Source organism: Ochotona curzoniae, unplaced genomic scaffold, assembly GCF_017591425.1.
Source record: "Ochotona curzoniae isolate NIBS_2020 unplaced genomic scaffold, NIBS_Ocur_1.0 scaffold_4763, whole genome shotgun sequence".
In the NCBI taxonomy this organism is placed as follows: Eukaryota; Metazoa; Chordata; class Mammalia; order Lagomorpha; family Ochotonidae; genus Ochotona; species Ochotona curzoniae.
In genome coordinates this window covers 4,289,702-4,304,455 of record NW_024467123.1, presented here as the reverse complement: position 1 = coordinate 4,304,455, position 14,754 = coordinate 4,289,702, and the positions used below count along the sequence as shown (strand labels likewise).

The following is a 14,754-nucleotide window of genomic DNA, read 5'->3' as shown; positions in this document are numbered from 1 at the left end:
AGGTGCAGGTCCCAAAGCTTTGGGCCATCCTCTACTACTTTCCCAATCCACAAGTAGGCTGCTAGAAGGGAAGTGGATCAGCCGGGACACAAACTAGCACCCATATGGGATCCTGGCACTTGCAAGTTGAAGATTTAGCCATTGAACCATCACGCTGGGTCCACCTCAGGTATATTTTTTTTTTAAAGATTTATTTTTATTATTTTTTCATTGGAAAGGCGGATATACAGAGAGGAGAGACAGAGAGGAAGATCTTCCGTCCGATGATTCACTCCCCAAGTGAGCGCAACGGGCCGATACTATGCCGATCCGAAGCCAGGAGCCTCTTCCGGGTCTCCCACGCGGGTGCAGGTTCCCAAAGCTTTGGGCTGTCCTCGACTGCTTTCCCGGGCCACAGGCAGGGAGCTGGAAGGGAAGCGGGGCTGCCGGGATTAGAATCAGCGCCCATATGGGATCCCGGGCGTGCGAGGCGAGGACCTTTAACCACTTGCGCCACCGCGCCGGGCCCCACCTCAGGTATATTTTTAAAAGGTACTATTTATTTGAAACGTAGAGTGAGAGAATGTGAGAGGAAAGGGTTGGGGAGAGAGAGAGGAGAGCGATCTTCCATCACTGATTCACTCCCCAAATGCCTGCATTATTCAGTGCTTGGGCCAGGCTGAAGCCAGTACCTGGGACTCCATCCACATCTCCTGTATGGGTGGCAGGGGCCAAGTACTTTGGTCATCCTCTGCTGCCTCCCAGAAGAAAAGCAGCTGGGATTCTAACCTGCAGTCCTACATGGGTTTGTGGGTAGCAGCTTAACATGCTACACAACAACAACGCCTACCCATTCCAGGCATATTGTAAAGCTCAGTATATTGATACCATAAGCTACACATTCTTAAAATTATCTTTTAAATTTAAACTTATATTTGTAAGACATATCCACAAGGATACTTCAAAGTTCTTGAAAAAAAAAAAAGCTATATTGTAAAAAGTTCTAAAATTGCAGTTTTTCCACATTATATACTTTCTTGAGATTTTTGGAAACCCCCTCATATACGTGGGTTTCTTTTTTTTTTTTTCAAATAAGCTTATGCTTAGTTCCATCCGCTGTGACCCTTCTGAAGTACCCTGTGTGTTGGTATGTTCTGTTCATTTACTTATGCTTCCCTATGGCAGTCCTTCTCTAAATTTTCCACAATGTACCCATTCTTTTCTTCCTGGTCTTTCAGATTTTAAGAACTTTTGTTGTATCTTCTTTTTAAAAAAAGATTTATTTATTTTTATTGGAACGGCAGATATACAGAGAGGAGGAGAGGCAGAAAGGAAAATCTTCCATCTACTGATTCACTCTCCAAACAGCCACAATGGCCAGAGCTGAGCCCATCCAAAGCCATGAGCCAGGAACCAGGAGCTTCTTCCGGATCTCCCACACGGGTGCAGGGTCCAAGGCTTTGGCCCATCCTTCACTGCTTTCCTAGGCCACAAGCAGGGAGCTGGAAGGGAAGCGGGGCCGCCGGGATTATACCTAGTGCCCATATGGGATCCTGGAGCATGCCAGGCGAGGACTTTAGCCACTAGGTTACCGTGACTTCAGGTTATGTTAATCTTGGGGGATTTTGAAGTTTCCCATGCTCACTTTTGTACATGTTTTCTTACAGAAATGTGAATTGTATGTAAGAAACTTCTGAGTTGTTTTGTTATATGGCTTATGCATATTCAGTTTTACTATGCTTTGCCAAATTGTTGCTCGTAGTGGGTGCCAATTCATCCTTGCACCAATAATTGTAAGAGTTTCTCAGTCTTGATTTTTGTCAGACTATTTAAAATCTTTTCCAGTCTTGTGAATGTTAAGCCATGTTTCATAAGGCAAAAACAAGAGGGCTAAACCAATAATGTAGGATGATTAAAGCCCATACAATAGTTTATTAGTTTGTACAGTGAGTTACTACATGTGAACTATCAGCCTGCCCCAACAGTCATCAACACAATCACTCCCTCCCCGCTCTCCAGGATTCTGAAGAAGTCTGGGATTCACACAGGTCTGTGTGCTCTCACCTGCGTCTTCCATATGCAGCCAGAATCCCATTATCCCACTAAGTCACATGTCAGTCAAGGCCTCAGTTTCTCTGGTTGTCTTGTCAGGTTTGCATTTTGCTTGTTCAAGTCCTGATCTCAGTAACTGGTCTGTAATTGGCCTCAGTCTGCAGGGCCCTTCCCCTCTCCTTGAACTTTGTGCTGTCAAAAGCCATTACTGAGCATTGCCTGAAAGATCCACTAGTTCATTCAAAATTATAGAATGAGAGTCTATCCTTCCTTTATTGTTTATTAGCAAAGTGCCCATAAGGGTTTTCTCTCACCATTTGATCACTGAGATACTGTTAGTATAAATGACAGGATAAAATTCTTCTTGCCAGTTTTCAAAACCAGTTGTTACGAGGTGGGCATTATGTTTCAGTAGATGAGGCTTGGATTACTCACATCCCAAATCTGGGACCAAGTGCTGCTTCCACTTCCAGTTCAGCTTCCTGCTGATCCAGCAGATAGTGACCCGAGTACCTGAATTCCTGCCATCCATGTGGGAGACCCACATGGAGCTCCTGGTCCTGGCTTTGTCCTGATCTAGCACAAGCTATGTGGGCATCTGAGGAATGAACTAGCAAATGGACAGTCCACCCTTCCTCCACATCACATTGCTCCCCCTGTCACCAACAAATGAATAAACTATAAATAAAAATTTTTAGTAAAAATTTTCTTGAATTTTATTCATTTATTTGAAAGAATTACAGGGATAGACATGCTTAGAAAATTTCCATCTGCTGGTTCACTCCCCAGGCAGCTACAGGAGCCAGCACTGGGCTAGCCAGAAGCCTGGGGCTTAATCCAATCTGCACATGAGTGCAGGGGCCCAAACACTTGGGCCTCTTTCACTGCTTTTCCCAGGTTATTGTCAGGGAGCTGGATTGGACGGAGGACTGAGGTCAAGTACAGTAAGTAGGGGGAGTAGGTGTTTAGCCACATTGGAGTAACTAAGTTACATTCCTGCTCTGGCTCCTGACTCCAACTCTGCAGACCCTGGGAGGCAGCAGTGATGACTCAGGTAATTGCATCCCTGCTGCCTTGCTGGGAGACCGGAGTTAACATCCCAGCTCCTAGAATATACAGGGAGTGAACTAGCAGAAAGAAATTCTCTGGTGTGTGTCTGTCTTCCTCTGTCTTTATCCCTATCTATCTTTTCTCTGGCTTAAAAAAAAAAAAAATCGGGCCCGGCGCGGTGGCGCAAGTGGTTAAGGTCCTCGCCTTGCACGCCCGGGATCCCATATGGGCGCCGGTTCTAATCCCGGCAGCCCCGCTTCCCTTCCAGCTCCCTGCCTGTGGCCTGGGAAAGCAGTCGAGGACGGCCCAAAGCTTTGGGAACCTGCACCCGCGTGGGAGACCCGGAAGAGGCTCCTAGCTTCGGATCAGCATAGTATCGACCCGTTGCGCTCACTTGGGGAGTGAATCATCGGATGGAAGATCTTCCTCTCTGTCTCTCCTCTCTGTATATCCGCCTTTCCAATGAAAAAATAATAAAAATAAATCTTTAAAAAAAAAAAAATCCACATTGGATGTTGAAATCCCAAGGTATAATCTGGAATAATCTGGATCATTGGATTTGGCCGAGGTGGCAGTGATCCAGTGTGTTTTTCCATTTGGGCTTTTCATGGTTTAGTCCTTTGCTTTTTCTACATCGGGTCCTGTCCACTGACCAGTGATCCTCATTCATACCATGTCTACTACAGTGTCCGTCTCCTGTGGTATACACTTCCCCTGATTGTAATTGTTTCCTTAGATCTATTTAATAAATGCTTTTGAAAATCAGTTATTATAATACTTTATCTTAGTATGTTACTGGCTTAGATATATTTGAATCAAATGCCACAGTTAATCAAAAAATTTTATAGTGAGTTTCTCTTCTTTGCATATTACAAAATGTCTAAAATTAGTCTATTTGTATTTTAGAGAAGCTTAAAAACTATAGAAACAATTATTGATTGTGTATTAAAATGAAGATAGATAATACAATCACTAGTATGTTTTAGAAAAATATTTATTGATTTTTATTGGAAAGACATTTACAGAGGATGAGAGACAGAACAGATCGTCTCTCTGCCGCTTCACTTTCCAATTAGCACAGCAACCAGAAATGAGCCAATCCAAAGCCAGATGCCAGGAGCCTCTTCCTGGTCTCCCACATGGGTGCAGGGTGCAGGGTGCCAGGGCCTTGGGCCATCCTCCTCTGCCTTCCTAAGCCACAAGCAGGGAGCTGGATAGAAAGTGGAACAGCTGGAACATGAACCAGCATCCTATGGGATGCCAGTGCTTGGAGGTGGAGAATTAGCCAGCTGAGCCAACTGGCCCCACCAGGATGTTTTTTAAAAAGTCAATTTGGGATGTTGGAGATATTGTTGCATAGCAGATAAAGTTAATGCCTGTGAAACCAGCATCCCAAATAGGCCTTGCTTTAATTCATATCCATTCCATTTCTGATCCAGCTCCCTGCTAATGAATGTGAGAAAGCAGCAGAAGATGGTTCAAGTCTTTGGACCCCACAACATACAAGGGAGGCTTGGAAGAAACTCCTGTCTTCTGGCTTTGTTCCCGCTTTGTTCCATTATGACCAATTTGGGAGTGTACCAGCAGATGGAAGTGCCTTCTTTTTTTCTCTTCATTTCTCTCTGTAGCTTTAAAAAAAAAAAAAAAAAAAAGCCTCCCTTGCTTTATTGGAGCCCCTTGCCGGTGGAGTGGCTCCTGCTCTGTCTCAGGTTTAACTCAGGAGAAGGCAGCAGATGTTGACTGCAGTGTTCCGGTCCCTGCCGCACATGCGGGAGACCTGGCTGGAGCTCCTGGCTTCTCACTTCAGTCTGGCCCAGCTCCAGCTATTGTAGCCATTTGGGAAGTGAATCAGCAGGTGGAATATCTCTCTCTCTTTCTACTTTTAGAATAAATATTTTTAATTGGCAGACTCACTTGTAAATTTTCTCAGCCTTCTACTTTGCATATGGGAATTGAATTCATTGTTGAAGAAAGAAGGTGTTATACTTATTGAGATAATCTGTGCAATAAAACACAGATAATAAAGACGACTACAATTCAGTAAATGCCTTTCCCCCTTTTATTACTACTTGTTATTTAAATAGGGGCAACTTTTTAAAAATATCAGATATGAATGTACTGAACATTTAGTCACTTGTTTGATGTGAGTTTGACCACAGTGGCTCAACAGGATAATCCTCCTCCTGCAGTGCCAGCATGCCAGCTGGTTCGAGTCCTAGCTGCCCTACTTCAATCCATTTCCCTGCTTCTGATCCAGCTCCTTGCTTGTGAACTGGGAAAGCAGCAGAGGATGGCTCAACTCCTTGGGCCTCTGAACGCATGTGGGAGACTCCCTGCTCCTGATTTAGGATCGGCTCAGCTCCGGCTGTTGTAGCCATTTGGGGAATGAATCAGCTGATGGAAAATATTTCTGTCTTTCTCTCCCTCTGTAAGTCTGCCTTTCAAATAAAAAAAAAATTAACAAAGAAAAACAGTACAAAGATAAGCTTATTTAAAAAAATCTTCAGGAGAAGTTTTATGGTGACTTTTGTATTTCTCCTGATGATTTTTTATTTATAAATTATATTAAATGATATAATTTTTATTATGCTTTGGTCATAGTTTTCTTATGGTACATTATAAAATTAATATCAGCATATAAAAATCTACTGACTAAACTTTGTATTTTTCGTTTTTTCCAGAAACCATGAGCAGAGGAGCTCAAGTGCATGTTTTTTGGGGTGCTCCGGTTGGTCCCCTGAAAATGACAGTATCACAGGAAGCAGTGTCTCCAGCCCCCACTGCTGAGCCCTGGCGGGAAATGCAGCTTCCACAGCTTGGCGGGAAGGATGAGAACCTAGCCCACGAGAGTGATGGGCATGCTCAGGTCCCAGCAGAGCTTCCTGATGGCCCCGTGTTAGTGAACCCCATAAATAGATCCATTCCTGAGAAAGATGAATTTACATATTGTCATTCTGAAGCAGGAAGTGCAAAATCTGTGAAGATCCACCTGTCAGGACTGAAGGATGTGACTAACCCTAAGTTGCAACCACATGGATTTCAGCAGTTAACAGAAGGGGGAAAGTACCATGAGCTGCAGCAGGAAAACAAGAAAATTACAAGTGAGCTGCTTACTAACCAGGCCTGCACAAGTGGTCGGGGCTTTCAAACTGACGGCTTGAGGTTAAATCCCGAGAGTGCTGCCATGTCCGGTGTGCCCTTCAGTGCCCAGCCAGTCGCGATGGGGCCAGGCACTGTGGAAACCCAGCAGGAGCCAACAGCACAAGCCCCGTGTCAGGTGGTTGAGCTTGGACCTCGGGGAGCTGGGCAGACGCTCTCTGAGCAGCACGTGTCTGCTGCCACTGAGTTTCTCAGTGTGATGACCTCCAGCCAGCTGGCTTTTTTAGCTATGAGGAAGGATGAAGGGCAGGCATCTGTAAATGCAGCGACTGTAAACATGGAGACTGAGCCAGAGACCAGACTGGGGGAAGTGAGACCAACTGCAGCCCAGGAGAGTCAGTCCAGTGCCGACTCAGCAGAAGGAAGCGGGAGCGACCAAAGCCAAGCCCACTCGCTTGAACTTTTCAGTCCCATGTGTTCTGACACAAGCAGCCACACCGACCTCAACTCTAAGAGAGCTCTTGTTGAAAACATAGGATCCCAAGAGCTTTTCAGCTCCGAGGAGGAACCGCTGCCCAGTGAGGTCGGGATCGAGCTGTGTGGCTCCGGAATACTCTGCTCCCAGCGAAGCACCTCCTGCAGGAGTGCGGCCCAAGGGACCCGGGCACCGAAAGACAGGCACGCCCCATCTGATGCCCCCCGGGCACCTAAGAAAAGGAAGCTGGCCTCTCCTACAGCCAACTATGCCGTGACAGCGGGCCAGAGGACTGCTTTGGTGTCTAAGGGTGTGAAAAAGACATCCTTAATCAAAAGCTGTGACTCCAAAAGTCAGAAGTATAATTGTTTAGTCATGGTGCTAGCTCCATGTCACCTGAAAGAGGTCAGCATCAAGTCGGGCCCCAACGCTGGCACTAAAGTGCCCTTAGCGACGATTGTGGTAACGGATCAGTCAGAAGCCACCAGGAAGGTTTCCCTGTGGAGGACTGCCGCGTTTTGGGCACTGACAGTGTTTCTTGGAGATGTGATTTTACTGACAGGTGAGGTCGTGGTGGTAGAGGGGTGGGTCTTTTCTAAAGCTCTGGGGGGTTTTGGTTTATTTCTGTTCCTTCCTCTTGAAGTCTTCTAGGGCTCTTTCTTTTGGCCTCTTCTGGGCCTAGCATGACTGATCAGGTAGAGTATGCCCAGCGTCCTGTGCGTGACTATCTGTGGGCCTCTGTTCTGTCCCTCTCTGCCAACAAGCCTTTCCCGGGTCTGCTCTTGTTCATTCCCCATGTCAGTGTTCAGACAGATAACCAGGTTCCTTGCTGTCTGATGGCTTTGTCTGTGTCAGATGTGTCTTATTTTTAGCCCTTTTTATTAACTGTAATAGTCTTGGGATCAAAGGATATGGCTTTTCTGCTGCTGCTTACTCCCTAATCATACTGTGCACATAACTTACTTAGCAAGGGAACAGATAGAGATTTCTGTGGTACTTTTCCATTTAAAAATTATATTAATCACATTTGAAAACATGCAAGGGAAAAAACTCTTAGTAATATGTAACTTCGCATAACCAGCTGATTCAGGGTTGTAGAGTGCTCCCTGCCAGCTACTTTTATTCATTTATTAAGATGTGTATCTGTGAAGCAGGCATGTGGCACAGAGGTTTAGGGCACTGCTTGAGGTGCCTGCATCCTTTATCGAACTTCCTGAGTTTGAGTCCTGACTCCACAGCCAATTCCAGCTTCCTGTTAAATCACATTCCAGGAGGAAAGAGGCAGTGATGGCTGGATTTGCACATGGATTTGAGCTTTGGGCTTCTGGCTTCAGTCTGGCTCAGCCTAAATGTTGTAGGTATTTGACAAGTGAAACAACAGATGGAATGGAAAACCTGTCTCTCATTCTCTCTATAAATGTGCTCTGCCAATAAACATTAAAAAATCTTAACAAAAAAAAAAAACCAGAAATAAAGGCAGAAGTTGACTCCCTCATTGTAAAAAAAGAAAAAATCAGTAAGGACAATAAAGGGGCACATTTTTGGTGTAGCTGTTATGTTGCCATTTGGGACACCTACACGCCGCAGTACCATTCCTGCTCTGAGCCCTAGCTATTGTGCTTCTGATCCAGCTTCCTGCCAATGAGCCCCCTAGAAGCAACAGAGGATAGAGCCCAAGTGATTGGGTCGTTGCCACCCATGTGGGAGACCAGACACAGTTCCGGGCTCTTAGCTTCAGCCTGGCTTAGCCCTGGCTGTTACAGCCATTTGGGGAGTAATTCAGCTAATGGTTTTATCTGGCCACTGCTTTTTCTCCCTCTCTGCCTTTCAAAAAAAGTTTGTTTTTGAAAAAATAAGGAGTGTCTAGCACAATAGCCTAGTGGCTAAAGTCCTCACCTTGCATGTCTGGGATCTCATATGGGCACTAATTCTAATCCTGGTGGCCCCACTTCCCATCCAGCTTCCTGCTTGTGGCCTGGGAAAGCAGTTGAGGATGGGCTAAAGCCTTGGGATCCTGCACCCGCATGGGAGACCCAGAAGGAGCTCCTGGCTCCTGGCTCCTGGCTTCAGATTGGCTCAGCTCTGGCCATTGTGGCTGTTTGGAGAGTGAATCGGTGGATGGAAGATCTTCCTCTCTGCCTCTCCTCCTCTCTGTATATTTGCCTTTCCAATAAAAATAAAATAAATCTTAAAAAAAAGGAAAAAATAGAGAATGGGCTGGGGGCAGTGTCATGGTATAATAGGCTAACCCTCTACTTCTGGCACCAGAATTCCATACACATGCCAGTTCGAGTCCAGGCTATTCCACCTCCAGTGCAACTCCCTGCTTATGCCCTGGGAAAGCAGCAGATGCCCCAAGTCCTTCGGTCCACATATCCCCCTGGGAGACCTAAAATAACTCCTGGCTTCCAGTTTCAAATCAGCTCAGCTTTAGCCATTGAGGCCATTGGAGGAGCAAATCAGTGGATGGAAGATTGGTCTCTCCTCTCTGTAAATCTGCCTTTCAAATAAAAATAAATAGATCATTAAAACCATAATTTAAAAACATTTTTTACAGTGGTGGACATTTGTTCTAGTGGTTAAGCCACTGGTTGGGATGCCTGCTTGTAGCTGAACCCTAGCTCCACTTGGGGTCCCTGGTTCCTGCTACTGTGCGCGCTGAGAGGCAGCAAGGAGTAGCTCCGGTGGTTGGATCATTGTCACCCTGGCTGGAGTTCCTGGCTGCTAGCTTCAGCCTGGCTCAGCTCTAACATCATGACAGTGAACCAGAAGATGACAGCAATAGCTCTCTGCTTCTCAAATTAAAATTCTGTTTAAGTTACAATAAAATTGTTTTTCGTTTACAATGAGGTATTAAGTGCCTAAAGAAACAATACTTAAGGCCTGTTCCCAACTTGTAGTCTGTTCTACAACTTGGGAGCCAGATCACAAGCAAAGGGATAATCAGAGAGCTCTGAATCATTATGGATGATTCTGTAATCAGAATATGTAACACATAAATAATAAAGATAATATTAGCAGCAGGAAGAGACAATGCGAAGGCTGTTCACCACAGTACTGGGTGAATCCACTGATTCACTACTCAAATGGCTGCAATGGCCTCTACTGGATCAGATTAAAGGCAGGAACCTGAAACTCTGTCCTGGACTCCCACATGGGTGACAGGGGACCCAAGTACTTGGGCCATCCTCCGTGGCTTTTCTAGGTATGTTAGCAGGAAGGCATGTTGGAAACGGAGTAGACAGAACTCAAAGCAACACTCATATGTGATGCCAACGTTGTACGTTGTGGCTTAATTTAATGCATTATAATGCCAGTGCCTCACTGTGCTTCTTATTGTAATAAATCATGTAGAAATTCATGGGTAGAGTCACATTTGAGCTTATAGCATCCAGTTGTATGTTGTTATATTCCTATCTTGGACAGCTCATGATATTATTGAAAGATATCTTTATATTGAACAGTTCTGTATAACAAACCTATGGCAAACAAACGTATCACTTCCATTTAGTAATACGCAGTAGGCATTTGGTCCTGTGAATTTAGCCATATAATGAAGAGATGTTGTAACTAAGGAGTGTCTAAGGGAGACCCCTGACCAATGTTGAGAGAGAGGAGGAAGTGGGACACAGCCTTGGGAAGCAGATGAAAAAGCAGCAAGGGTGGACAAAAGGGAGCACCATGGTTGCCAGTCATCAACACACCGCTGATCCAACATGGGGGTTATTCTGGTTTCCAGAAAGCTCCCCCTAAAATATCTCATCTGTTTTCCTTCTGAAGAGTAGGATCATGGCATGGATGCTGCTGTTCTAGCTCTTAACTGGCCAGGCAGTGGGGAACCCCTGGGTGTTTTCTATGCAAGTTATCTGATGGCATAAATGTTCTCAGTGAACCATTGGCTGCATTGTGAGATGTGTATTCAGAGGTAGGAGGTCTGTTAGGAGTGCAAGGAATATGTGGTATAATGCAGATAAAATGACACTTGGCTTCATAGGGTAGTTTACCTGATTAGCAACTTGGTGCCAACAAATGAGGCTGGTGATATGAGAGGGAAGGCGCATTCGGGCAGTGTGAGTGTGAGGAACCCGTGGAGTATCCAACTAGGAGTGTCCATTGGGCGGTTACAGATATGCAGGCTTTAAGCTGAGAGTGCGTGGGGTGAATGTGGGAGTCATCACTTGGAGTTCATGTGTTCTTGTTTTCCTTTCCCATCGTCTCCACATGATTTCGTTACTGTCAACACAATCTTCATACTTATAACACCTTGTATACTGGTTATATGCTAACTGGACGATAACCCTCATTCTGTCTTTACAATGCACAATTTTTGCTCTGCTTAGATTCTTTCTACCTGCGGGTACGTTTAGGCCTACACTAGGTGATTCTTTGCTAGCCATCTTAGCTCCTGCAGCTCCTGCTTTCCCATTGGACAGTGTTCTTGCTACCAAGGCCCTTCACTTTTAGCATCTGTGGGATGATGACCATGCACTTTAGGGAAAGGTGATGGAGTCCTTTAAGGATGCCTTGTTGTATTGATGTTAGTTTATCATAAATATGTACTGTAACATTTGCTTTAGGCAAACAGATACCATTAAACTTTTCCCCATAGATGAATGAGCATTCATACTAATGATGTATAAGACTGTGGCAGCAGTTTGTTATTTTGTTCATAAAAAGAGAAAGGTCTTCATTCCTTGACCACAGGGGCTTTGTTCCAAGACCCCCTCTGGATACCTGGAGGCAGCTAGTACCGAGCTCCCTGTGTATCTTACTGTTTCAGTACATATGCACCTGTTAGGAAATTTAATTCCTAAATTAAGCACCAGGGAGAGATAAGGTGAGGTAAGGTGAATGGCATTTGGCCTCAGCATGCAATTTTTAAGTTTCCCTTTGAAATGGAGAACTTTATCTTTTCACTCCAAGGAGGAGACACTTTATGGCTCATCTTTGACATATTCAGCTCAGCAGCATTGCCGCTGCTGCACGTGGAGGCCATGATTAACTAAGACACGGGTTACTCACACGTGAGCACTGCCACCCCTGGACAGCTGATCTGATAACCAAGGCAGTGACTCAGGGGCAGGCAGTGTGTTCACTGTGATCACCCAGGACGGAGGATGATTCACGGGCGGAGTGGAGATAGAGCAGGTCTTGCGAGATTCCATCACGCTGTTCAGATTGGAGTGTGATTTGAAGCTTCTCAGTTGCTCATTCTTAATTTATTTCTTTTTAGTTTCTTTTTAAAAATACATGTATTTATTTTTATTGGAAAAGCAGATTTACAGAGAAAAAAAAATCTTGTCAGCTGGTTCACTCCCCAAGAGGCTGCATTGGCAAGACCTGAGCTGATCTGAAGCCAGGAGCCAGGAGCTTCCTATGGCTCTCTCACACAGGGCCTTGGGACATCCTTCATTGCTTTCCCAGGCCATAAGCAGGGAGCTGGATGGGAAGTGGAGTAACGGGGATGGGAAGTGGAGCCCATATGGGATCCTGGTGCATGTAAGGAGAGGATTTAGCCACGGAGTTATCACATTGGGCCCAAGTTTCTGTCCTTTATTCCCACAAGACAGCCAAGGTGGGACGCCGAGCTGGCACCCAGTGGCATGTGACCCTCCTCTGGCAGGTGAATGCAGGTTCTCTGGCCGGTTTCACAAATGGGCTGGTTTAGAGATGGGCCATCATTGTGCTGGGTGGAAGGAATGGGGACATAGGCGGAAGGCTCGGGTGGGTCAGGGCACTTATGGAACTAGAGATAGCATGGCAAGTCCTTCTGTGTCACCAGGGACTCCTCCATGGGGCTGTACCACCCTACCACACAGCTATTCTTGTTGCTGAGGGACTTGGTGAAGTTCCACTTGAGGGTGTTGCCCAGGATTCCCCTGACCGTCGGCTGGACTGTCATCCACTTCCACAAAGAATGTGTGTCATCAACGTTCATGCAGATCTTGCTGTGCATTCTGAATGTGACGTTATAGCCAGCAGCCAACTCTTTGATTTTGGTGTTACTCCCTGGCTCCTGGTTGTAGGGTAAGGCCAGGATGTGCAAACCACACTCAGCCTATTGCGTGTGAAAGTTGATGAGTACTGTTCGTATTTGTCTTGCCTCATTGAGAGGTCACATTGTTGATGATTCACACCCAGATCCATACTTGTCCAGGCAAACCATGCACCCGTCATGTGCTTGGCTGAGAACTTGTGCAGGAGCATGCTCAGTGCCAGCTGTCACAGGACGCACACAACATGCCGGCCAGGCCGGGATTGGTCTAGGGCCCTGCACAGCAGTGCTGGCTTCCCAGCTGTTTCCGAGATCTCCATTTAATGTTTTCAGACTGAGGTTGACTGTGAGTAGCAGCAACACTGAACATGTGTGTGGATAAGGAGAATGTGTTCTTCCTGAGCTCGGACTCTGGCTGGCTCTGCGTCACTCTGTGTCCTCAGCAGGTCGGTTAACACATCTGAACTATCGTTGCCACTGGCTTCTTTGCGCAATGTGAAGGAGTTTATGGCATGCCTAAGACTCTCTCCCCTCTAGATGTTACCATTCACGAAGATCGGTGGGCGGCTGAGACGGTGCTCCAGTCAACATTTACCAGCCAGCTGCTGAATCTCGGCACTTACTCATCCGTGCAACCTGAAGAATGTAAGATGCTTACGAAAGTAACATTTCCTTAGAATCTCTAAAAATTTTAAGTATGTAAACATTTAGAAGAGATTATGGTTGAAATACTTCTTTTATTAAATGTTTTCTAAATAGCTGGGGGGTACTTATGATAGCTTATTTTTAAAGTTTTTAAATTTTTTAAAATTGTTTTTCCTTTTTCAAAAGATTTATTTTTATTGGAAAGTCATATACAGAGAGGAGAAGAGGGAGAGAGGAAGATCTTTCATCAACTGATTCACTCCTCAAGTGACTACATGGCCAGAGCAGAGCCAATCTGAAACCAGGGGCCAGGAGCCTCCTCCGGGTCTCCCACACGGGAGCAGGACCCCAAGACTTTGGGCCATCCTTGACTGCTTTTCCAGGGCACAAGCAAGAAGCTGGATGGGAAGTGGGGCTGCTGGGATTAGAATTGGTGCCCATATGGGACCCCAGAGCATTCAAGGCAAGGACTTTAGCTACTTGGCTGTCATACCGGGCACCAGTGTGACGTTAAAAAATATATATGTGTGTTATATATGATATATATATATATATATATATATTTGAAAGGCATAATGACAGACAGAAATAGAGAGAAAAGGGCAGCTAAGGCTGTTCCAAGTTGAAGCCAGAGATCTGGAAGTCCATCCCCCATGTGGGTGGTATGGGCCAGACCTTGTGCCAGCTTCTGTTGTTTTTCTGAGGTGCATTAGTAGAGACCTGGATTGGAAGCAGAGCAGCTGGGCCTGGCACAGTTGCCTAATGGCTAACATCCTTGGCTTGAATGTGCTGGGATCCCACATGGGCCCCAGTTCTAATCCCAGCAGCTCCACTTCCCATCCAGCTCCCTCCTTGTGGTCTGGAAAGCAGTAGAGGATGGTCCAAAGCCTTGGGACCCTGCACCTGCGTGGGACACCTGGAGGAAGCTCCTGGCTCCTGGCTTCGGATCAGCTCAGCACCAGCCATTGTTGCGGTCAGTTGGGGAGTGAATCATTGAATCAAAGAGGCTTTGTCTCTGTCTCTCCTCCTCTTTGTATATCTGGCTTTGCCATAAAAATAAATAAATCCTTAAAAAAAACAGAAGCAGAGCAGCCAGGACTTGTTCATATGGGAAGTGATGTTGCAGATGGCATCTTAACCCTCTGCCCACAGTGCTGCTCCTTCTTGCGATCTTGGGATTTCTGTTTGCCACTAAAGGTAATGCCTTGGGAGCCATTTGTTTGTTGCGTATATGAGTAGTTAACTTCTTTTAAATTTTTAAAAATGTTTAATAATTTGCTGTTTTTTAGTAGTTAACTTCTTTTCAGTTTTGAGTAGTATCCCGATATATTGATTTACCAGAGTTTGTTTAAACATTCAGCTGCTGGATGACGTTTGTATTATTAGCCAGTTTGAGCTACTATGAGTAAAACAGGAAAACATAGAAATCTGAGTACAGGTTTTTGTGTTAACATAGATT

At 45.5% G+C, this 14,754-nt stretch overlaps 1 protein-coding gene and 1 pseudogene across 3 annotated transcripts in view; one reads left to right on the top strand and one right to left on the bottom strand.

The window, feature by feature from the left end:
* The window catches only part of SHLD2 (shieldin complex subunit 2), a 60,896-nt gene that overhangs the window by 30,489 nt on the left and 15,653 nt on the right, over positions 1-14,754 (top strand). For 2 of the 3 annotated variants that reach the window (XM_040970475.1, XM_040970472.1), the window contains exons 2-3: positions 5,763-7,217; positions 13,188-13,295. In XM_040970475.1, the coding sequence (XP_040826409.1) occupies positions 5,768-7,217; positions 13,188-13,295 (1,558 nt within the window). In that variant the 5' untranslated portion in view covers positions 5,763-5,767. Of the gene's footprint in view, positions 1-130; positions 170-5,762; positions 7,218-13,187; positions 13,296-14,754 lie in introns of those variants that run through there. The other variant, XM_040970474.1, reaches the window with a different exon arrangement.
* On the bottom strand, positions 12,402-12,970 carry LOC121149872 (annotated as a pseudogene).